At 36.8% G+C, this 24,999-nt stretch overlaps 2 protein-coding genes across 3 annotated transcripts; both read right to left on the bottom strand.

Annotated features, from left to right (window-relative positions):
• Positions 1 to 1,845: 1,845 nt before the first annotated feature.
• On the bottom strand, positions 1,846 to 6,612 carry elob (elongin B). Its single transcript, XM_056264031.1, has 4 exons — positions 6,466 to 6,612; positions 5,223 to 5,357; positions 3,262 to 3,370; positions 1,846 to 3,184 (listed from the first exon to the last, which is right to left on the bottom strand). Exons 1-4 carry the CDS (start codon positions 6,466 to 6,468, stop codon positions 3,072 to 3,074), a joined length of 360 nt encoding a protein of 119 aa, XP_056120006.1. The 5' UTR covers positions 6,469 to 6,612; the 3' UTR covers positions 1,846 to 3,071.
• Positions 6,613 to 6,993: 381 nt separating this feature from the next.
• zgc:153292 (uncharacterized protein LOC100003014 homolog) lies at positions 6,994 to 15,195 on the bottom strand. Of its 2 annotated transcripts, none has more exons than XM_056264028.1 (13): positions 15,040 to 15,195; positions 13,925 to 14,123; positions 13,751 to 13,777; positions 13,087 to 13,154; positions 12,887 to 12,983; positions 12,722 to 12,802; positions 12,534 to 12,608; positions 9,426 to 9,665; positions 9,179 to 9,285; positions 8,927 to 9,092; positions 7,714 to 7,801; positions 7,579 to 7,623; positions 6,994 to 7,449 (listed from the first exon to the last, which is right to left on the bottom strand). In XM_056264028.1, exons 1-12 carry the CDS (start codon positions 15,126 to 15,128, stop codon positions 7,592 to 7,594), a joined length of 1,269 nt encoding a protein of 422 aa, XP_056120003.1. In that variant the 5' UTR covers positions 15,129 to 15,195; the 3' UTR covers positions 6,994 to 7,449; positions 7,579 to 7,591. The 2 variants fall into 2 exon arrangements, with proteins under 2 accessions (XP_056120003.1, XP_056120002.1); XM_056264027.1 differs by lacking the exon at positions 15,040 to 15,195 and adding an exon at positions 14,431 to 14,550.
• Positions 15,196 to 24,999: the final 9,804 nt, after the last annotated feature.

Here is a 24,999-nt window from a genome sequence, read left to right as displayed (position 1 = left end):
CTGCGTCTTCAGCGGTTCGGATTTAGGAACATTAAAATTACTGCTGTGTTCGTTATTACACCCAAGAACAGAACATCACAATCGCTTAGACGCCATTCTGCTCATAGACAGTGCTCCAGCATATCAACAATGACCGCGCCGGTCCGCGCGGACTATGATTGACAGCTGGCTCACGAGCGAGGGCGGGTCTGTGTTGGAACGATGCTGTCAATCAACAATCGTGGGAGGGGCTTCCGAGCGTGTGACATCACAAAATCGAACGGCTCAATTTGAGGCAGGGGAAAACATATAAGGAGATTAAAACAAAAACACTGGATGGATTTTTATCATTTTATGATGTTTGTGTACAGGCACTGCCAACACACATTTCAGTACAATCAACTTGTAAAAGTGCATGTACCATTATATGACCCCTTTAATGCGCATGTGAACGCCATCAGCGTTTATCACAGGTTTGCGTTAAAAGTATGTTCAGAGAGAACGGGGTCGTCCCCTAATTTAATAACAAATGATCATTTCGACAGAAGTGAATCAATCAAAACTAACTTAAGATGGAAAATAACATTATTCAAGAACCTCTATAAAGCCAAAACAATCTCATTTACCTTAAATTATATGTTTATCTCTGTAAAGCTTGAAACTATATACATTGTTAAAAGCGCTATAAATGAAGTTGACTTGAGAAATTCGTATTTATTATATTTATAGGTTGCCCTTTTTTTTAAACCAGTTGATGCATGAAATAGCGCTTGAAATAATGCATGAAATAACTACTATGAAATAGCGCTTTTAACAATGTAGATAGTCTATGCGCATGCGTCTATGACGTCACCAAAACACACCTCCATCCACTACGTATGGACCATCCAGCTACGTCATCGTGCTATAGGCTGCAGCGAGGACCTCTTGGTTGATTTCCCCTTTGGTATTGTTTTTTCTCTTTTAACTTGTTCTTGACTGAGCTAACGTTACGTTCATAAAACAAAATTCTGAATTTGACACTGGTGATCGAAGATTCTATCAATTTCTCTCATGACGCAACCATGGTCTCTGGCATCACTATGATTGTGATGTTCTTTATTGTTAAGGATCATGTTTATTAGAATTTCATGCATCAACTGGTTTAAAAAAAAGGGCAACCTATAAATATAATAAATACGAATTTCTCAGCTGAACGTTTAATACACATTTAACTTAGCCTAATATATAAACCACCGCTATTCCGTATGCTTTTTGATAAAATTGCCACAATCAAGTTAGGCAAGTCCTCCGTACATTTCAAATACTATGGTTCATTACGAATCAGAGAATACGAAAACCACTGGAACCGAGCACGCCTGAATCGCTCAGGTTTTGTGAACCGGTTCAACTGATTCACCCAGTTATTACACAAAAGTATTTGGGGAAGTTTTTGCATGTACGTGTGTAAATGTGAACTTTCCGTTGTCTTTATTTTTGAAATAGGTGTTGTTTGGTTTACATATAAAGGCATTGTAAGAGTTTAGTATTTGTATGACTTCTTTAGGATAAGTTTCACATACATAAAGGAAAATTCTCCCATCATAAACCACAATTTAATGCATTTCTTAACAAATTTCAACAGTACTTTAAAACGCTTTGTATCTGAAAACACAAAAGCAAGGAAAATATTATTTGGTTCCAATTTCCTATTTTTTTTTTATGTCATTTACTTGAAATATTATTTATTGTTAATTTTCTCCCCCTTGCCTTTAGTTCCTTTACTGTTAATAAGTAGACATTGAACATTAAACAAGGAGTGGAAAAGGGCTGATTTTAATTCATTTAAACGCAGTTACAGATACTGCAGCATAATTTTCTTTTCAGTTTCTATTTTTTTTGCAAGAGCACTGACAAGGATCAAGGTGAGTTCGCAAAAACATTAGGAGCTTCTGTTTTTTGGGATGAACACAATGTCAGCGTTTGTGTTAAATTTAAAACATTCACTTGTTCAAGCAACTACGCCCAAAGGCTTCATTCTTATTGATCTTTACATTTTTAGTTGATTCTTTCCACCATTTAAAAATGCCACACACACACAAAAGAAAAAAACTCACTAGCATTTACACTCCCCTTTGATTTAAATACAAAATCAGGGAATTAAATGTCGATACTTAAGCTTCCAAACAAAAACTCAAAAAGAAACAAGCAGATACTAACTCAAACACAAAATTGTGAAGAAATGCAAAACACTTCAAGAAGCAACAATGCATGTGGAAAAATGTATTTACAATGAAACCACTGTATGTCAGAATTCACCATAACCATGTGCTGGGAATTAATCTGCAGGTATAACCTGATGGCATCCATGCCCATTCTGATGTTCAGTCAGTTCCATGTGCATTTACACTAAGTTGGTAACATAAAACGATTCAGCCTAAGGCCTTTAGCGCCCCAATAAAATTATGAAGGATCTAAATAAGAATAATTATAATATCAATAGTCATTAACACACAACAGCGTACTGTAAATGCGATCAGTAAAGTGGGCATTTGTAAAACCTCACAGCCACTTACACAAACCCACCCCGGCCCTAACAGATCATAACACACAAAAAAGCACAAATTGTTTAACTCTCCAAACATAACATTTGCGTGAATTAAATAAGGAGCACAGGTTTAAACACTCTGATATCTAACCACCTTTGACGGGTGACTAACAAATGAGCAATTCATTCAGAAATGAAGGAAAACATTACCAAATCAAAATGTGCCTGCGCCAAAAGGGGTGTGATTGGTGGATTAACCAGTAGATGAGCACTGAGCAGACACTGAATATTGGAAGGGTTTGCGACGATACAGTGAGAGTAAGCTGCTAGTGCTTGATGGGACGTGAGGCGTAACAGGGAGAGCAGTTCAAATTCTCAGCAAAGTTACAATATCACACAAGATCACTCTCACTCATGCTTCCCCCTTCTTTATGTAACTCGATACACACCACCATCTTAATACACACACGTTTTGCTTGTCCGCTGTTTTGGACACTCTTTACCTCTGCCTTACCCCACCCCCCCTCCCTCCCCCTCCCAACCCCTTTTCTCGTCGGTTCCTCCTTCACTGCACGGCTTGTTCGTTGGCGGTGCTGCCCGAGTCTTGAGGCTTCATAACATCAGGAAGCTCAGGAGGGCTGGAGAAGGCCTCTATTCTTAGAGGCTCAAAAGCATCATCTGTGATAAAAACAGACACAGTAAGCAAATCCGAATCACCAAAATACCACAGGCAAGTGTTGGAAATGGGAACTCACCACTGATGCGAAAAGCCAGCCCTACTGTGGCCGGAGCCTGAGGCCTGGCTGTCTGGTTTGTGAAGCCACAGTCTCCAAGAGTCTTACTATCTTCAAGCAGCATGTCCTCCTGTAGGACATGGACAGATTGTTTACTAAAATGCGCCACTTCAACTCAAACTAGTCGTCCATACCTGATTTGTGTGAGGTCATTGATAAATTGACATTCCTTATGCAGCACACTGTCCCACCTTTACTGTCTTAATATGGATGTATGAAAGTATTAAATGCAATTTGAAAGAAAGAAAGAAATACTATTAGTTTGTTGTATTTATGTACAGATATTGCCATTTTCTTCCTATGCTGCCAGATATGTCTTCGTTTTTTCCTTTCTATAATGTTCAATGCGTTCAAAACAAAACACGTTTTCTTGGAAATGCTGTTCAAATTAATGTAAAGGTACACTATGTAACAAGTGCAAATACATTACCAACCAAATATAAACATCTTTATTAATCTATTTTTCCATGAGCAAATGATAATTGGGCTACGCAAGGTGACATGTATGCAACAAATGCCCCTTAAAATATTTTACATGCTCATTACTCAATTAATTATACTTGGCGTTGGCTTTCAAGAGTAATGTCTTTTTCTGCGCTTGATGAATTCATTACACAAAGGTTATTAGTACATCGCAAAGAGAAACAAATGGACAGCAAATACATTACCAACCAAACAAAAACACATTCTTTCCATGAGTGCTGTTGCGAGTTTCTCTCTCGCTAATACACCTGATCATTTTGGAGTTAATTATGTAAAACACAATTTATCATAAAAAAAATAAAAATAAAAAAAAACACAAAGCACAAGCTTTTGTGTCAGGTTATGTTGTAGCACTAAATATACCGGTAGAGTTGTGTGTATTACGACCCGCCTGGACATGATATGAGATCCACCAATCAGAGAGGATTCCGAATCTCAAACGATTTTTTGACTGGATAAAATGAATGGAGAATCTCTCGGTTTTCCGTGGGTGCTTGGCCATTTCCGTGGGGATCAGCGCCTATGTCCTGAAACACTATGGTACGCCGATATTAAGTGTTTATATTCTGACTATTTTAGACACAAACGCTGTGGAGTAGCCCAGTACCCATGTGACTCGTCATATACATAAATAAAACTGCATGCGTCTTGCGGAAGAACATTGTAGCTGGAGCTACTTCTCTGTTTATTAACCGCAAGGCTCCACAAGTTACATAGTGTACCTTTAAGTCTTTCACTTTCTATTCTGTTAATCTTGTGTAAAAAAAAAAAAGACAGCAGCCACTCACATTTATAAAACTCTGTTTAATTTGTGAGGGGTTTTTTTTAGCGTAAGGGGTTTTAGCTATTATTAGCAATGGATTTTATTAATTCTGTGATAGTTTGTGTTATCAGTTGGCTACACACTCTACTATTCTTAAGTTTGGGGTCGCTAAGAGTTTATTAATGTTTTTGGAACAAAAATGTTATTTGATCAAAAATAGAGTTGAAACCATAATATTGTAAAATATTATTGCAATTTAAAACAACTCTTTTCTATGTTTTTATGTATTTTAAAATGTAACTTATTCCTGTGATGGGAAAGGTGAATTTTTAGCATCATTACACCAGTCTTCAGTGTCACATGATCCTTCAGAGATCATTCTAATATTATGATTTGCTGCTCAATAAATACTTCTAATTATTATCAATGTTAAAAACAGTAGTGCTGCAATGTTTTTTTTTTGTGGATACATTTTTTCAAGATTCTTTGATGAATAGAAAGTTCAAAAGAACAATTTATTTGAAATAAAAAAATCTTTTGTATCATTAAATGTCCTTAATGTCACTTTCGATCAATTTAATGCCTCCTTGCTGAATAAAAGAACTGTACTAAGTGAGCTGTAACATTATTGAAATATACATCAATGAACAATAATATTAAAAAGTTTTCTGTTGACCTTATAAAGTCTCTGATCCTCTGGTGCTCGCTTTAGGATGCCCTCCACAATCCGCTTCAGCTCGTAGACTGTGGTAGACTCCTTAGCATCTGTGAAGATGGTTGTCTTGTGACGTCTGATCATCAAAAAGACATCCTGAAGAGAAAAGCAAGCAACTTTCAATCCCATCTCATTATTACAATTTATCTTTGAGATGTGATTCTATACAGTGTCCACTCATGGCTCAAATCTTACGGAGCATTCCTTGTCCTTCACCAAACATAGGGAAGCATCAACTACTTTAGGAAAATAATCCTGTACATCGAAACGGGTACATAATAACAAACAACTAACTTAACGTCAATATATCTTAACCCTAAAGCGGTGTTTGCAATTTACAACTGAAACAACCACTGGCTTTCAAATTAAATAATGAAAAGAAAAGCTGATGGTGAACAGCTGAAACATGTCAACTACACAAATGCAACGCCGACAGCTGCAGTTGTGTTAAGTTGTTGTTGACTTAGTTACTGGCAACACCTAGGAAATGTAGCGCGTTGTTGTGCGATTTGTTTACTGCAAACTCCTAACCAGCATTATGGAGAGCTGAATTCTCGGTGAGACTAACGTTGAAGCGGCTGAATAAAGTAACGTTATATATTCAGCTGACGCCAGGCTAGCGCAAGTTATCTATTAAAAATGGACGTGCAAACTGGAGCTAGTAACGACGGCAGGGTAGAAACATGGAGCAACCAATCTGCTCTCGAAAAACCTTTAACTATTCATCTACTTCAGTATGTGTGGCTAGATTAAATCTCAAGTCGATGACCATCTGAAAGCCACAGCCCAGAATGATCAATGACAGGACCAGCCCGTTCCTACATTACGGAGCTGTCACGAAATCAACACCGCGATTAACGTTAACAGCCCCGTTTCGGCCACAGGGACTGCGCAGCGCTCATACAAATACACAATACAAAACTGATTGTACATCGATTCTCCATATTGACTGACCATGACCGTCGTCGAGCGCAATTTAGAGTCAAACAACCAAGTTACACAATAAATTGGGCGGATTGAGCAGGGAACGTTAGCCGGGCTGCTAAAAATATTGCGAAACAAAGAGGTCTGTGAAAAGGCTACCTTTACACAAGCTAGCCACTTCATCCAGCAGCTAGTTTGATTAAAACATTAATAGTTACGTTTTCAAACGACAAAACGAATAAATACATTTGATCTAGGTTTTATTTGCTTGCTCACTCACCATTTCTCTACGGCTGTTTCGCTGACTTCTTCCACTATCCCACGCTGCACTGCGGAAATCAAAGCGCTCGAGCCAGTCCTCCACAATCCCAGATGTCTTTGCGCGAGCAGCGTGAACTCTTTTCTGTCCCGGAGACGGTCGCGCTCTAGTGGCCTCACATAACTCATTACATTTATTTTTAACTAACACTTGTTGCTTAGGCACAAACTATTTACATTTTCCAACTATTTAGTGTACTGTTTTTGGCTATTCCAGTGATGATAAATCTTAATGCATAACAATATTCGTGCTTTAGAATGAAATGTGTGATGTAGCAATACCATTTGTTTTTACTGGAATAGTTAAATGTGTTAATTAGAATAACATATCATAATACTTTTGGCTATTTAGTGTACATTCTAGAAAGTACTTGGGACTGTGTGGCTTGGAATTACAAATGGACATGAAATACACAATGATAGACATCAAAATAAGTATAAACAGTTTATTCTGAATAAGACTTTGCTGGAATAAACTGTCGAGTCAACATTATAAAAAGGTTTATTAAAAAAGAAAAGTATTTGTCATATTAATCAAGCACAATCATTTCAGGCCCCCACAATATCCTTTAGGATTGCCTGCAACTCACAGGAATATTTGTGGCATCATCAGTTTATAATGGCATCATGGTAAACATAGCTGTTGGTTATTACATTAGATTATCTTTTGCTGGCTCAGTCTGGTGGAATCAGACTCAACTCCTTTCAAAGCAGTTTATTTTACAGTTCATACTATTCTCTTAAATACCTTTAACAGTATTTATTCACAATGCTGCATAACATTTCAATATGAAAAAAAAAAATCACAAATAAACAACACCTCAGTCAGGGTCTAAATGGACTTTAACGACATTATTTTCAATCCCTTCATCAATGTGGTCTGTACGGAGCTTCCTCACATGACTTTCAGTTTGAAGTCACACACCAGTTACAATATTCAGGCACACTAGCAACAGAGGAAACAAAATAAAACAGCTGAATATGCTGTAGTAGTGCATTTTCCAATTTATAAAATTTCATGACAAGATAAAAAAATCAGAAAACAAATAAAGTACTACGGTTAATTCATACTTACTATGTTTTTTGCCTTATGAAACGACAATGCAGTCTGCTGATTCTCCTGTGTTAACAAAAGTTAAATGATAATGAGCACAGATGTGAAGGAAAGGTAAACTGATAAGAGATTTGGACAGGAGGTGATCATACTCACGGAATATTTGTTTCAGTGCCTCAATTTCTTTGAAAGGGTTCGGTTTCTGTATTTTGAAAGTGTACTTTGCAAGGTCATCTTCACTGAGCTTGATTGAAAAACAAAATACAAATCAAATTTAATCATATACTTTATGTATACAGTACCAATCGAAAGTTTGAGGTCAGTAGAATTTGTTTAGAAATAAATGAACACTTTTATTCAGCAAGGATACATGAAATTGATCAAAAGTGCCAGTCAAGACATTTATAATGACTTCAAATAATTGCTGTTCTTTTGAACTTGAAAAAATATATCACGGTTTCTACAAAAAAATATTATTAATGTTGAAAACTCTTGAGTTGAAAACTCTTCAGAAATCATTCCAATATGCTTATTTTGCTGCCCAAGAAACATTTCTTAAAGGTTCTCTAAGCGATCCTGGGTGACGTCACTTCTTGTTGACGTTCGAACTATTGTCAAACAAAACGGAGGCTAGCTAGACCCTCCCTCCTCCTCATCCGCACACTAACCCCCCAAACCACACCCCCAAACCCTTCTTGTCGGTCATTGGCTGGAACAGTTTGTTATGTTTTGGGGAGCGGGTCGCTGCAGTTTGTTTTTGGTGCTGTTTGTGAAGCATGGGCTGTCTACAGAGATCGCGTTTCTTTACAGTGTGTTCAGGGGACAGGCAGCCAGCGGATAGTGAGGAGATGTTTGCTGTATGTGACAAAAAATGTTTTGGCCTAAAAAACACATGACATCGCTTAGAGCACCTTTAAGCAGAAAATCATCATATTAGAATGATTTCTGAAGAGTCCTGTGACACTGAAGACTGGAGTAATGATGCTGAAAATTCAGCTTTGTCATCACAGGAATAAAATTATATTTTCAAAGACATTGAAACAGAAAACACTTATTTTTAAATAGTAATATTTCACAATGTTACGGTTTGTACTGTATTTGAGCACAAGACACTTCTTATAAAAAAATATTTTTGAATGGTGTATATCAATTATTTAGTTGTGCATACATGTGTAGAATCACAAAACTAAACTTCACTAACCACCGCATTTGTCCATGTCTAAACAAAATGACTAAAATAGCAGTGTAATTCTGCTCATGATTCTTGACATAATCATAATCATACCCAATAATCAATTGGATTTGGGCTGCCAGTGTGGACAAAGCTGTTGAAATGTCACAGTAACATTTCAGTAAATACAATACATACTGGCTGATCTCTGGGTGATGTATAAGGTCTAGTTCCCGCACTGCGATGAAGAGACAGAGGTCTGTGTTTGGTTTCTGGGTGCACACTGCAGTTGAAGCGCAGCACGCTGACAGGCAAATGAACATGCCAACTTTCTGGATGCTTCTTCACCAGATTTTCTACCATACTGTAGACAAACAGTACCACAAATGTTTCAAAATAACTCCAGACTCTGGAACATGGTGATTTACATCCAAACAATTCCAAACTCACTTGACAATGTGGTATTGTGTGTGAGGCTCAAGCTGTGAAGCCTGATGATGCCGAGAGACAAGGGAAATATCCTTTATCATCAGAATATTATTGAGTGCTCTGTTAACCTTGACAAAAATAAGCAAAATGGGAGATGATCACAAACTAAACTGCACTGAGACATTTTAGAAACTTTGCAGCACATTTGAAAAAATAAAAATACAATTCACAATTATAAATAAATAGCCAATCATAATGTAGGGCTGACCGTTCTGACTTGAATCCCTCTGGCACCCCAAGGTGTGAGAAATCCCAGAGGAAAACCATACCGGGAAATGGCATCACACATAAGCAGGGCAATGGAATCAGAATTAGGCTTTTCCGATGGAAAGATCTCAATCCACTTGGTGTAATAGTCACAGATGACCACAATGTGGCTATAGGCGCCTTTGCTTTCTTGAAATGGCCCTGTTACATCTATACTCAGCCATTGCCATCTCTCAGTCACCTGAAAAATAGAGACATTAAGGTAATAGAAGACCAGGGGTTAAATGTAAAAATGATTTTAAGGCCGTGACACACCAAGCTGACATTAACCCTCTGGGCTTCTTCGTAAATGGGTTACACTTAGCTTCCTCCCGGTCAAAAACGGACGAAGCCTTAAAATTTAACTTTACTTCTTCCCAGGATAACCATTCAAATATATTTTTGTTCTATAATATTTTCTGATTATTATTTAGAATTTTTTATGATACTTTGCATTAATTATATAATTTTTATGAGCTATTTTTTCCATTAGAATTAATATACATATTTTTATTTTATATATATATATTTTTTTTTCAATAAATACAACATTTCACATCAAAATAGAGTGTCAGCTTAATAAAAAAAAAATAATTCAAGTAGAAGAGCACCACCTAGTGGCTTTAAAAATAGTTACATGTGTGCAATGTCCTGTACAGCCTGTAGGCTGCCTATAGCTTCCTACATAAATACATAGAAAGGCTTTTTGATTCTTTTTGTTGGTTTAGACATGATTTCTCAATCTTATTCGTTTTTTTTTATTTAAATATACATTTAGATATTCTAAAAGACTAATTATTTATTTTTTTTAACAAATTTTTTAAGATAAGTATTAGGTTTTGCGTTATGATTACAATCAAACTATAGCATTTGGTTAGAAAGGGAACACAATGCAAACATTTTTGTTTCTCAGTATTTGATCATTCAAATAATTTGACAAAAAAAGGGATGGTTAGTGATAATTCAAAACACTTCATACAGACATTTTGCAATAAATTGGTATTTTTTATTAATTTTAATTCAATAAGTAGTAATAACTTCAGAAGGGAACAGCAATTGTGATGAACGTAAATAAACAAAATAAATAACAGCAAACAATCATTTACTAGGTTAAAAAATAAAATGTTAATAATAATAATAATAATAACAATAATAAACATTATTTTAACTATATACATACAAACTGTAATTATTTGTAATTCTGTTGTAGTAATTCTGTGTGTGTGTGTGTGTGTGTACGTGCGTGCGTGCGTGTGTGTGTGTGTGCGTGCGTGTGTTGCATTTGAGTGACACTCTTTTGTATTTTTTATTTATAAATTTTTGCATATTCTCAAATATATGCAAAAATTGCTGTTGCAGTCTTACCAGTTAATCTCTCTCTCTCTCTCTCTCTCTCTGTGTGTGTGTGTGTGTGTGTGCGTGCATGCGTGTGTGGGTGTGAGTGCGCATTTGAGCAAGATTTTTTTCTCATTTATTGATTTTATTTTTCATATTCTACAAATTTGCTGTTGCAGTCTTGCCAGTTTATCTGTGTATGTGTGTGTGTTTGTGTGCGTGTGTGTGTGTGTGTGTGTGTGTGTGTGTGTGTGTGTGTGTGTGTGTGTGTGTGGGGTGATCTTATTTGCACTCTTGATGTTCTAGAGTGTCACCCCTTCATTGCTGTACACTTTTTTTCGGCACAGTTGCTGATCTGTAGCTTGTACCAGCAAAAGTTTCTCTGAGTTTTCCTATTTTTTCGTATTTCCCATTCATTTCCTATGTCGGTCATTTTTGACCGGGAGGAAGCTAAGTGTGACTTTTTTTTTTACGACCCTTTAACAAATCAGAATCATCTCCTTGATTTTTTTGTGTGTTCATATAGGTAATACATGAAAAGTCACCAAGTTTCAGCCCGATCCGATCAAGCAAAAAAATTAAACATTTCAAAACGTAACAGTTTTCGGTCATTTTTGACCGAAGAAGCCCAGAGGGTTAAAGAACTAGCGGCGACGAAAGCTGACTGTGTTGTTGTCACCTTGCGTCAGCTTCATCTGGGACAAAAAGCTGCGTTTGAACACACGAAAGGACTAAAGGCGACTGTCAACTTGCACGTGCGCTCTGCGTCTGCGTGTATGTAAATATCTGTCCATATCAGCAGGTATCAATAGTCTATATTCGTCATTCAAAAAAGCTTAACCGAAACTTGGACTGCAGATATACAAACTGAAAACAAAGCAGCGCTTGCTTACCGTTTTGAATATCAATCACGCTGATTACTAGCTGATCACTTTTCAAGGCCAGAGGAGAATTGACCCCAGACTGAGCCTGTTTTTTTTTTCTTCTCTCCATTCTCTCACCTGATGGAGTTTAGGTTGCTTGCTACTGTCGCCTCCAGCTTGCTTAGTTGGTTGACACTTAATATTCAGCAATTTGATTGATTTGACTGCACTGATACTATCAGATGAGAACTGAACTGAGCTGGACGATGACATCACTGTTTTCTGCAGAACTGCTTTATAGATGAAATGAACTAATAACTGATGATCCTTACAACAGCTGACTTCAGCTGAACAATGACACTATTTGAATCATTATTCTGTTATCACTGTAAAGCTGCTTTGAAACAATCTGAATTGTATTAAGCACTGTATAAACATAGGTGACTTGACTTGATTCATTCCAGACGGCTCATGTTGTTATGAAAATATTTCCATATTGGAATGCTCAGGAAAGATACTGTAAAATTAGAACAGCCTTCTTTCTATGTCATCTTGACTTGGCTCGCTTTTATCACTTTTGCTTTTATTCTCATACTCGTTCGCTAAACTGAACAGCAATCAGAGTGATCTCTCTCACCGATGGCCTCGACGCCAATACAACATGCCGAATCGGGCACACTGCCACCACAAAAACCAGCCCGACACTCACTGACGGCCCAAAGTCCGACCGTCGGCTTGGCATATCATGGCCTTCACAGAAAGGAAGCATAACCTTTCCCTTTCATAACTATATTATGACTACACTTTCAAATCTTCATACAAAAAAAATAACAGTAATAGAGAACTTAAATACAAATCTGTAAGAGGCATACCCTGATAAACTGTGTGTTTGGATTTTCAGGCGTGTCAAGAGGTGCATCATCATAAGCGACATCATTTCCAGGATCCTGTATGTAAAAAAAATTAAAATAAATGCTAAAACACCATTTAGGAGATTTTCAGATCTGTCAGGCGTAAGTTTGAACTTTTACAACCTGAAAGACTGTAAAGGTCTACATACACTAGTGTCATTGTCGCCATCATCATCTTCATCATCCTCCTCCTCATCATCACCCTCTGACAGCTTCATCCATTGAAAGCTCTGTGAAAACACATTGTGTGGCATACAATGCACAAGTGTATAAGATGCTCGACAATCAGAAGCCTAAAATCAACAATTATGAACCTGCGGTTTGCAGTAGTCATCGTGAAAGCTGCCAGCATGAAAGGGGCCACTGGAACCATCAGAATCCACAGTCACACGAACAAACTTTCCCTGAAGCCTACCAAACCATGACCGAGAGATGTTTTACTACTTAACATTAGTAAAACAATTAGAGAGAATAACTTATTTGAGAAAAATTAAATAAATTGCAAATACCCTACCGTGGTGTTACTGGCGCTGACACTGGGGTTGGTTTTGGTTTGATAGGCACTTCAACTGGCTTACGATTCTGGTTTTAAAAATGATAATGAAAGATAAAAGACTTCCTAAAAAAGAGCTTTAAAACAGTGGTTCTCAACTGGTTATGATTTGAGGACCCAGATTTTACACAGGACATCAAGTGGTGTCCCAAAGTACCCCCTTAGATTAAGGTCATTTTTAATAATTTAACAACACATTGGATGTTGGCTAATGAACTCATTACATGTGTAAGTGTTTATTTTTGATTGCAAGTGTTTATTTGTATTGTTTTTATTTTAAAAATATTCATTGTTATTTTAACATGTTTATGATATCATTAATTATTAGCTTTTCATCAATGGCCCCTGCAGTTCCCTCACAAACCCCATCTTGGGAAACCCCACAACAGAGCATGAAAATAAATGTAAATATAAATCAAACACTGAAGTTTGTTTAATATTATCATTAACTGCATAAGCCCAACAATATACAAAACTATTAACATGACAAAGGCTGAAAAGGAAAACCAACAACTTTGGTTTATTTAGAAATGCCTTGATGTAAAGAACCACTGTTTTTGGAAATGTAGCCACTAAACTTTTTTACTAGATATGAAGAGTGATTACTCTAACCTCCAATACATACCAGAGATCGTCTCTTGACAGCTGGTACCTGGGTGTAAACATTTACAAAGAAAGGTACAAATTAAAAAGAGTTTATGAAAGGGAAATCTGCAGTATGTAGCAGCAACACAAGAAATACGCACATATGCATAACAACCACAACATTTAAAGACATTAAAAAACTGTTTTGACTTGCCTTCCACTGGAGATGTTTAGGGAAATTAAAGATAGTCGGGACAGCATTTTTTCGCAATCGTTTGTGGCTGCCCATTTGTTCAAAGCAGTCCTTCTCGAAATGATCCGAGCACAGGACTGAATTTCCAGTTGGCCACCAGTTCTGCCATCTCATCCGACGGAGCCACTCTCTCACTCTCAAACCATCAGCTAATGGGAATCTGCATGTTTTACACATTAATGAACAAACAGACACGCATAGAAATGCATAAGCGTTAATGGAACTGAATCAACACTGAATTTACTGAACAACAGCCGAAATGCTTAATTCTCCTGTTATCACTGCAAAACTGCTTCGAAACAATCTGTTTTGTATAAGCACTTTATATATTTTATATAATACAATTGACTTGACTAATGCATGCGTGACAAAGCTGTACACATGTTGGATAAATGTGCGTGTAAATTTAAATATGATACGTTTTTGTATGGTTGTTTGAAACTACGAATATGAGATATTCAACTTACTTGTGAAAAGAAAACTCGCCCCTGTTGTATGCCTCTTTATACTCTCTATCTGAACGTTTCTTGCACTTATACGCTGAACACACAGGCATTTTTTTTACAGAAAGACAGAATTTATTCAACTTCAATGCAATTTAACACGTTATACATTACAGACATAACTGAAAGAGCGTATTTAGTATTTCCGGAAACTGTCCTTCTAGTGGGATTTTAGGACAGATAGTACTGAATACTGATAGTACTGCCACCTACCGGGGTAACGTTACTTCTAATCCCACTTTCCTTCTTGTAGAACGCTGACTCTGTTCTGCTCTTGACTCACTATTTTTCAGCTCTGAATTAAATAAAATATACTACCCTCCACCTTCAAAAGATTCGAGTCACTGGAATACATTATATCGCGACCTAACAGCTCCTTAAAAATGCAATACACACGCCAACGTTGTGATGACAACAGTCCCGTAAGATGGTTACTATTACAATACTTTGTCAAAACTGTGGCATGTCTGATTAGAAACTACACAATATTGAAACAGTTGTTATATGTGTGTGTATATTTTGATTAATGGACTTTCCATTTGAGGTTGACTTGGAACTTGCAATAAAACTTACGTGTGAAAAGAAAACTCGCCCCTTTTGTATGCCTCTTTATATGATCCATCGGAGCGTTTCTTGCACTTATAAGCTGAACAAACGGGCATTTTTTTTCTATCAGAATATGTTACTGCTCCACTCAATTCGACCAGTGGCAACAGCCGAAATCGGCTCTGTCTGTTTTTGTATTTCCGGATGCTGTTGTTCCCTATGTGTTGTTCACAGAGAGACGCATTACCGCCATCTACCGTGCACTGTATGTATTGCAGTCAGTTTGACAAGCGGCGATCTGTGAGTTGTGACCAAAACTGCCAAAACCTTGATTGCAAAGATTTGGAAAGACATTGCCTTTAATTGTGTTTTTTTTTTTTTGTAAAGAAGGAAACGAGAGCATTGTCCATTTATTTTATGATTATGGCTTTTTTTGTTTGTTAAAAAATACAAACGGCAATGCAGCTCGTTTCAATTTTCTTTGATAAAAATGTTGAATTTAAAATATGGCATAAATGCACTTATTATGGAAAATTGTGTGTGTGTGTGGCGGGGTGTGGAACAATACCTAATTACACGTGAAACTGTTGACTATGCATTTCATACATTTATGAACTTATGAAAAGGATGCCTGCATGCATTGTTTAAATATGGTTTACATTATAGTTAAAGTATTGTTTAAATATTGTATTGTTTAAATAACAAGTCAATAGAACAGACTTTCGTACGAGTAAATAAATAAATAATAGAAGAAAATAAAGCTGCAGAAAAGTTTGTTGTCCTCTCACGTCTACACTCCGGACCAGTTAGTGGCAGCAATGCGCCAAAAAGGTGCTTCTTGACAACCAAGAAGACGATGACAACAACGCAACCAATGACCATAGATATGGTCAAGGGCGTAGATTTGGTTTGAACATTGGGGGGGTTGAAGTTTGGGTATGCCTCCTGATATTGTGATCATGGTATAAATAATGGGGGGGGTTGTAATGCAAAGATTTAAATATTGGGGGGGGTTATATCCCCCCCATCCCCCCCCCACAAATTACGCCCCTGGATATGGTAATGACAGTTATATCCCTGACTACAAACTTGAAACACATATTTTACATTCAAACGTCTTTAAAGTCCATAGTAGAAAGACACGAATCAAATACAATAAAACGCTTGCAATATTACCGTCATCTCAGACGCAAGACGTTTCCAAACAAGACGAAATATCGCGAGGTGATATGCAACTTTAAAGGTGATGTTTATTAAAGAGGAGAGAGAGGACCATAGACTGTAAATAAATAAACAGATGAAGCAATTACAACAAAATGATTTTGTTCCGTTTTATATTTTCTTATTTACATTTGTCCCGTGTTGTCATTTCAGGCCAGATGAAACTGAAAGAGGAAGATCTGAATAAAGTGGACAAGACACATCTGCATCTAAAGCTCTTGATGTCCTCTCTGGAGAAAAATCATCGAGTTGCTCCCAAACAGAAAAAAAAAATCTCACAAAAAACAGACAAAACGCCTTTCACCTGCTCTCTGTGTGGAAAGCACTGTGCCCATAGAGGCCACCTCAACGATCACATGATAACTCACACTGGAGACTATGGAGCCAGATCAGACTCATTAATAATTAACGCAAAAAATACGATTCACACATGCGTAGACAATTTCACATGCGTGAAACCTAATTCACGTACACACAAAAAAATTCACGTGCGTGAAAAAAAAATATATTCACAAAAAGCAATTCACATGCGCAAAATAAAATTATATATTCATAAAATATATTTCACAAATGCAAAACACAATTCGTAGATATACAACTGTGCACAAAAACCTTTGAATCTTTAAAATGTACGAGTGTGTCCTTGAATTTGAATGTGCAAATCGTCATTCACATACGAATCGCCTTGGATGTGTGTGTGTGTATTTTTGAGACTTTCCTGGCAGCGCTTACTCGTAAAACAGAGCAGTCGTACTCTTCAGCCAATCAGATTTAAGCTTATCAATCGACCAATCAGTATCACATGAGGGCGGGCCTACCTGCATGTTACGTCATCAGCTTTCGACCAGTTCATGGCTGAGCAGAGGTAAGTGCAGTTACTCGTTCATTTCTGTGTTAACTGAAGTTAAAGAAGCTTGAGATCAGTTGATGCAATAGTTTATTAACTGCTGTTCAGTCCACATGTGAACATAAACATTTATTTTTAGTATTGATGGATTTTCATGTCCTGTCCACCACACATTCAACTGATGATAATGTATGTAATGACGTGCATATATAGGAGACATGTTTTGTTTTAAGCATCATATATTATGTAGTTTTATTGTTTCAGATTTCCGAGACAGATGATGTATGAAGTTGCAGACAACCAGAACTGTGATCTTACCATTCCTACTGTAAATCTTTGAAAACAGTCATGTTGCAAGCCAACCATTTTGACAGTTGTTTCAACAAGAGGTTGAAAGTGATGCATTGTTACTGTATTCATTTGTCTCCTGCGGACTATATGTACACGCTCTAGGAATACAGCCTTGCTATGCATGCATTATTAAATGTTCTTGTCAGAATGAAAAGATTCAAAGACATAGTTAAATTTGATGTACACGTTTTATTAATTTTAACGTTTCCGAAATTCTTTGGGAATAAAATATATATAAAATGACTTCATCATGATTAATGTTCCTGTTACATATGAAGATCATGAACATTCAGTACAGAGAAATATACATCTCTTCCAGAGTTGTGAGATCCAGTCAGAGTCTACTTTGCTTTTAAAGTATATAAATATAAGTGCAATACATCAAGTGAAAAGTGAACAAATGAATTGTGTTTAATCCAGTCATCAGTAGACCTCTCTGTTAGGACATATCAGATTTTGTCCTGATATTTAAAATAGTAACAACCTATAGTACGAGAGGTGCAGACAGAGGACGTGGGAAATTAAGTGATGGTATTTGAATAGAGTTTACTGAGTAATCTTAGTCGCATAATCTTAATTGCCTCTCTATGATAAGTACCTTTGTCTTATCAGCACAAAATCAGATTTGCCTATTTTACTAAGCAAAGTAAAATTAAAGCTTCACAATATTGTCCTGTGAGACCTTAAGATGACAATAAAAAACCTTATTTAAAAACCTTAAGATGACAATACAGCACAAAACATAAGGAAATGCATGTTGAATATTGGTAACACTACAATATGGTACAATAACATTACTTAATGTATATTAACTAACCATGAGCAATACATTTGTTGCGGTGTTTGATAATCTTTGTTAACATTAGTTAAAAATATAGCTGTTTATTGTTACTTTACAGTGCATTAACTAATGTTAACAAGATTTTAATTAAGTATTAGTAAATGCTGAAATTAACATTAACAAAAAATAATTAAAGGCTGTTTACGTGCAGTTCATTATTAGTTCATGTTAACTAATGAAACGTTATAGTAAAGTGTTACCAATTAAGACATAAAAACAAAAGTATAAAAGAGAATAAAGAAACAACATGGATTAAGATGTTTGTGACTGCTATCCAGATGTCACACCAAAGGTGAGTAATCCTGAAAAATGCAGGGAAACAAGTGTTAATAATAATTTAACAACATACACAAATAGCAAATAAACACTGGGTGCTTTATAAAAAGGTCTATTCACCATTATAAGAACAATCTCGATGAGGCCAGTGCTGAGAGAGCTAGGGTGGGTATTGACCACAGATGATTGTTTTGCAATCATTAGCGTGATGATTGTAGCTGAGAGCTGTCTAAAATACAACAAAACAAGCATCATCCTTCTTCATTTTGACACGATATGGGACATCTGATTACAACAACACTTGCTTACATCAGTTAATAGTTCATAAACTATTGCTTCAACTGATCTCTAACTTCCGTTAACACCGAAATGAACGATTAACTGCACTTACCTCTGCTCAGCCATGAACTGGTCGAAAGCTGATGACGTAACATACAGATAGGCCCGCCCTCACGTGATACTGATTGGTCGATTGATGAGCTTAAATCTGATTGGCTGAAGAGTACGACTGCTCTGTTTTACGAGTAAGCGCTGCCAGGAAAGTTTAAAAAATACACACACACACATCCAAGGCGATTCGTACGTGAATGACGATTTGCACATTCAAATTCAAGGACACACTCGTACATTTTAAAGATTCAAAGGTTTTTGTGCACAGTTGTATATCTACGAATTGTGTTTTGCATTTGTGAAATGTATTTTATGAATATATAATTTTATTTTGTGCATGTGAATTGCTTTTTGTGAATATGTTTTTTTTTCACGCACGTGATTTTTTTTTTGTGTGTACGTGAATTAGGTTTCACGCATGTGAAATTGTCTACGCATGTGTGAATCGTATTTTTTGCGTGAATTATTAATGAGTCTGATCTGGCTCCATAGGAGACAAGCCATTCTCATGCCCTCAGTGTGGAAGGAGATTCTCACGCAGAAGAAACCTCAATGATCACATACTAATTCACAATGAGGAGAAGCCTTTCGTCTGTCCTCAGTGTGGCAAGAGTTACAGGCGTAGCGAACACTTTAAGAGTCACTTACTGAATCACAATGGAGGCAAGCCCTTCACCTGCTCTCAGTGTGGAAAGAGTTTCAGTTATAAAAGGAGCCTTAATGACCACTGACCACATAAAAATCCACACTGGAGAGAGTCTTTACACGTGCCTTCAGTGCAGAAAAGAGTTTTGTAAATAATGGGCATCTTAAGGAACACACACAAATACACACCGGAGAGAGACCTTTCACCTGCCCTCAGTGTGGAAAGCGCTTCATGAGTAAACGAGACGTAACGTATCACATGAGAATTCACACAGAAGAGAAGCCTTTCAAATGCCACCAGTGTGGAAAGGGTTTTGCATGGGCAAGCTGTCTGAAAATTCACATGCGCCACTCTCACTCTGAAGAAGGTGAGTTTACCTGTGAGTACTGCAATTAAAGGTTTGTTTTGGAGTCATACCTAAAGAGACACCTGAAAATTCATCAAAACGAGAAACCCTATGTCTGTTCTGTTTGTGGGAAAGGGTTTTTATGGCATCCGTATTTCAAAGCGCACCAGAAAAAAACATGAGAGTGTGAAAACCCATGTGTGCTCAGACTCAGAGTGCGGGAGAGCCTTTACTAGAGCCGACTATTTGATAAAACACAAAAGTCCATACGGGAGAGGGACCGTACACATGCTCATATTGTGGAAAGACTTTCAGTAAGAAAGCAAACCTGAGAGAACATGTACGACTGCACACTGGAGAGAAGCCGTACACTTGCGCTCAATGTGGAAGCAGTTTCACTTCAGCTAAAGGTCTAAGCTATCACAGAGAAAAGCAGTGTTCTCAGAGCACACCCAATTCTTGTTCTGCTAAAATCAAAAAAGTGATAGAACCTTTAGTGGTAAATAATCTGTCATTCAGTCAAATGTAAATGGAAGCAGAATGTTTGTGCATTCAAAAGTCGTTTATCAAAGAAAATGTAAAGTCACCATGAAATCAAAATGGACAATTATTGTTATTTTATGGTATATTGCAGTATTTATTATAAATTATTTATTTTTTTAATCAAAATAACTTATTGTGGAGCTTCTCTGATGATGTGTTTACTGGCGTGAGGACGGGATCAACCTGTCACTCACATGAAATCAACCAATAGCAAACCACAACCATCCAATCAATTCCGGGTGGACAAAATCAAGACCGGTCCTACATTTTTTCCTGTTTGAGAAGCCGTTTCACTGGGATATACATTACATTAGGGAAGTAAAGACTATCACAACTTCGGTTTCATGCCGACTTTAAGGGACATAAATAAAACCAAGATAGTCCGAGGGGTCTGAAACACTGACTGTACAGTTTTTATAATATGTCTATACTTAAAAAGGCCAAGCTTATATAGCTACCTGGAGGTCTTTTATTTTTATTTTTTTTAATGAATTTTATTCCTGGTCAAAAGTATATATCATCCATTGTGGTGATTCAACCAATCAAATTAAAAGACCCAACTGTATTGAAAAGAATATACTATGAATATACTATGCATTATAGTGAGATTCTAAAGCATGTAAGAAACCAAAAACCGAAACAAACACAATTTTAATGTGTCTGTTTCATTTTATTCCCCTGACAACTTATTTTTTTTATTCTTTTGGTGTTTCTTTTTTTACGAAGCTAAATATAAATCAATGTAATGTATGTACAAAGTATGATTAGGCCTACTCATACTCTTGGCATGTTACACATATGTATATTTTAATTACTCATGGTGTTTGTAAATGCTTAATGTTCTGTAATAAAAACAATAGAATGAAATGTATAGCGTGTCTGGTCCATGCTAACAGTTAGGTGGAGGTAACGCGCTATTTAAGTTTGCGTGCCACTGTTAAACGAAAGAAAAGAAGAGTGTCTTGCGACTGGAGGGGAGCTGTACATATCTCAATTGTGTGCCATGTTACTGTAAAGATGATTTTTGTCAAAAAGCAGAATGAGGTAATGTGGGATCTAGAACCTGCAGAATAAAAAAAATGAGAAACAAACAGGTTGGTGTCCATTCTTTTTCTTTATTCATTTTTTTGTAATACCTAAGCTTCAGTCAGCGCACCAGATTCAGCGTCTGTTGTTATTAGAAGAAGAAGAAAAAAGATAAAGAAAGTAAATGACTTCAAAATGCATCCAAATCATCATAACCTCTTCTGGGGTTCAGTTTTATTTCCTATTATTTATTTATAAATATCCCAAATGATTTTCATCATTTTAATGTTGTCATTTCAGGCCTGATGGAAGAGAAAGAGGAAAGTCGAGATCTGGATGAAGTTGAGGAGAAACATCAGCATCAGGAAGCTAATGATGCCATAAATAGAAAAAAATCACTGAGTTGCTCCCAAACTGAAAATTATTTCTTACAAAGCAGCACCCAAAAAGCAGAAGTCAAAGGGCCTCACACAAGTGGAAACACTTGTGGAAAAGCTTTAACACATAAAAGCACCCTCACTGAACATAAGATAGTTGATCCATGTGTGAGGACTGTCTCCAGAGTGAACTATTTTAAAAGGCACCAGAAGTAAAAACTCATGTGTGCTGTGAGTGTGGAATAGCCTTTAGTAGAGCTGACTATCTGATAAAACACAAAAGAATCCATACTGGAGAACGGCTCATATTGTGGAAAAGGTTTCACGCAATCAGGAATCCTGAAAACACATGAACAACTGCACACCAAAGAGCTGCTTAATGTCACTAGAGCGTTTTACCTGCCCTCAGTGTGGAAAGAGTTACACGCGTAAAAGACGACTTAATGAACATATGATAATTGACACTGAAGAAAACCCTCACATGTGTCCTCAATGTGGAAAGACATTTGCGCGAAAAGGAAACCTAAATGTTCACATGAGAACTCACACTGGAGAGAGACCTTTCACCTGCCCTCAATGTGGAAAGAGATTCCCACACAAAGGACATTTTGTTTCTTTTGCTCTCAGTGTGGAAAACGATTCAGAATGTAAAGATAATGTTAGTAAACACACATTTATTCACACTGGAGAGAAGCCGTAGCCTACACTTACACTCAATGCGGAAGCAGTTCCACCTCAGCTAAAGGTCTAATAATCTATCAAAGCAGTGTTCTCAAAGCACACCCAATTCATGTTCTGTTTAAAAGAATATTGTGTCCAATGAGCTCAATGACTTGTACTGTGAGTGAATATATAAAAGGAAATATGGCCATTTTAGCTTTTCTGGAATTTTGATCATGGGATCTTTTTATTTTTTAAATAATTTTTTATTCTAAATTTGTTTATTGAATCCAACGGTCTCTTTAAGCAAGGCCACTAATGTTTGTGTGCTGATTGTACATTATATATAAAAGTTTTGTCAAAAGTATGTGTGATCAATTAATACAAACAGGAAACATCAATACTTATGCTCACATAAAATAGCACAATACTTTTGAACACAGCAAAATGTGTGGGTTGGAAATAATCATAGCAAAGCATTTTATCTGCTGTTTTTCAAAGTTGATGTAGAATGTGATAAGTATAGTATCAGAGTTATCATCAGTGTGGCGGGAGAGTCAGCTGTGAGCGGTGTTGTTATTATTACCATTGTAATAATACGTTTTTATCCAGATTTTTTTAAAAATATTTATTTTTTGGGACATACTGTTTGTAACTCTGCTTAAATGTACTTGGTGACGTCTAAACCGCTCTCTGTTATTTTAGAAATAATTTGGGTCTGATGGATCTCATAATTTGGTCACCAAATCCAACAACACAACATTTAAAGGTTACTGGAAACTTGCTTCCCTTTATTTCACACAGAATGGATTTAATGTTACCCAATTTCACTCAGGTGATTTCTAGCCTCCTCTATTTTATTTCCTAGAAAATACATTGCTCTGATAACAGCTGCAGAGATTCAGCAGGGTCAATCCGACAACACAACATTGTGGGGTTACCGAAATTTTACCCCACTCTATTTTACAAAGACCCATTGGTGATGTCTATCCTCCTGTATTTTAGATCCTAGAATTTTAAGAATGTTATTTCTTTTTATTATTATTCCCAACCCCTTAATATTTAGAAAAGTACTGCCATAAATGCGTTTTCACGCATGCAGTTTCAGAATAAAATTATTTTGTTTGGACGTTGCTATTAGCGATTTAGCGCCCGTTGTGACCAATAATCAACGACTAACAAACGATCTGTATGTGAGAATCAAAGTAGAGGCGGAAAGCCGAGAGGAGTAGCAGCTAGCCTATATCATACCGTGCTTTTCAGATTTTATCAAGTCGTGTCATCACTGAAGAGGAGAACTTCAACTGCAGTGGTGTCTTTGAAAATCATCAGATGAGTTCAATCAAAGAGAGTCCCATCTCACCGTACGTAATGTGCAAGCGGCCAATGCATCAAAGCACACTGACTCTTGGCGATCAGACTAAATCTGTTTATTCTACAACACACGCAGAGGTAAGAGCACACTATGAGCGCATATGTAATTGAATATTTTATTATTATTATTATTGTACTTAATTGGTTACCATGGAGACAACAGTAGCCTACCAGTTAAAGCCATTTGAGCAAAATTCCGAGCTCAGAGTCCTCGGACAGCATGCCAAATACACACACTCTCCATTCTACCCAAATTACATGCAGGCCTATGGTATGTGTAAACTCGTGAAGTGAGTTTTATTCATACAAGTGTGAGTTCATACATAATGAGACTATTTTTTTTTCATCACTAATAAAGCCACCTGGAAATTTAATCTGAAATGAATAATGTTGGTGACAGTAACTAGTTCCAGTTCTGTTCTAAAAGAGTTTTTCAGGGAGAGGACGCGACGGTCAAGAACTGGTCTTTCTCCCCCGAGATTCACGTTATCCCTCTCAGCATAATAGAAGTGACCTCAGTAACATGGGTGTGACACAAGCACAGACACACTCCAGAGATATACATGGCCCGAAGGACATCGTACCAGTAAGTCTAAAGTGTTCAGACAGAGTGTATTTGTCTATTTGTAGTGAATCTTGAGAGTAGATGGCAATATTGAACCTACTGAGTATGTAAAAGCTTTAAGAATCTGCTTAAAACACATTGTTCAACCGCGCAATACCTAATTATTAAAAAGGGTGCTGTGTCGTGCATGTGTACAGCATCATGTCCTACACAGAGTGGGGGTACAGATCAGGGCACAGAACCGTGATGGTTTTGTGATGAAGGAGGTCACCAACCCCACTGAGGCCACACTGTACCAAACCACATATCAAACAGTGCACTGCTCCACTTCCAGCAGATATCAAACAAATGAATCAAGCGGACAACCTGTCTCCTGGCACAGGCATAATATTATCACAGGTACTTTAGTCTGCATATGCACACAAAGGGGCTTTTGGCAAAACACATTTCTACAGAAGTAGATGATGTTTGTGTACTGCAGTATGCAAGTGACTCTCATAAATGACCATGCAAAGAGCCATATT

The sequence above is a fragment of the Rhinichthys klamathensis genome, unplaced genomic scaffold, assembly GCF_029890125.1.
Source record: "Rhinichthys klamathensis goyatoka isolate OS25496 unplaced genomic scaffold, OSU_Roscu_1.1 h1tg000213l_1, whole genome shotgun sequence".
Classification (NCBI taxonomy): Eukaryota; Metazoa; Chordata; class Actinopteri; order Cypriniformes; family Leuciscidae; genus Rhinichthys; species Rhinichthys klamathensis.
Note: the sequence above shows the minus strand (reverse complement) of the source record. Positions and strands in the feature narration are given on the sequence as shown.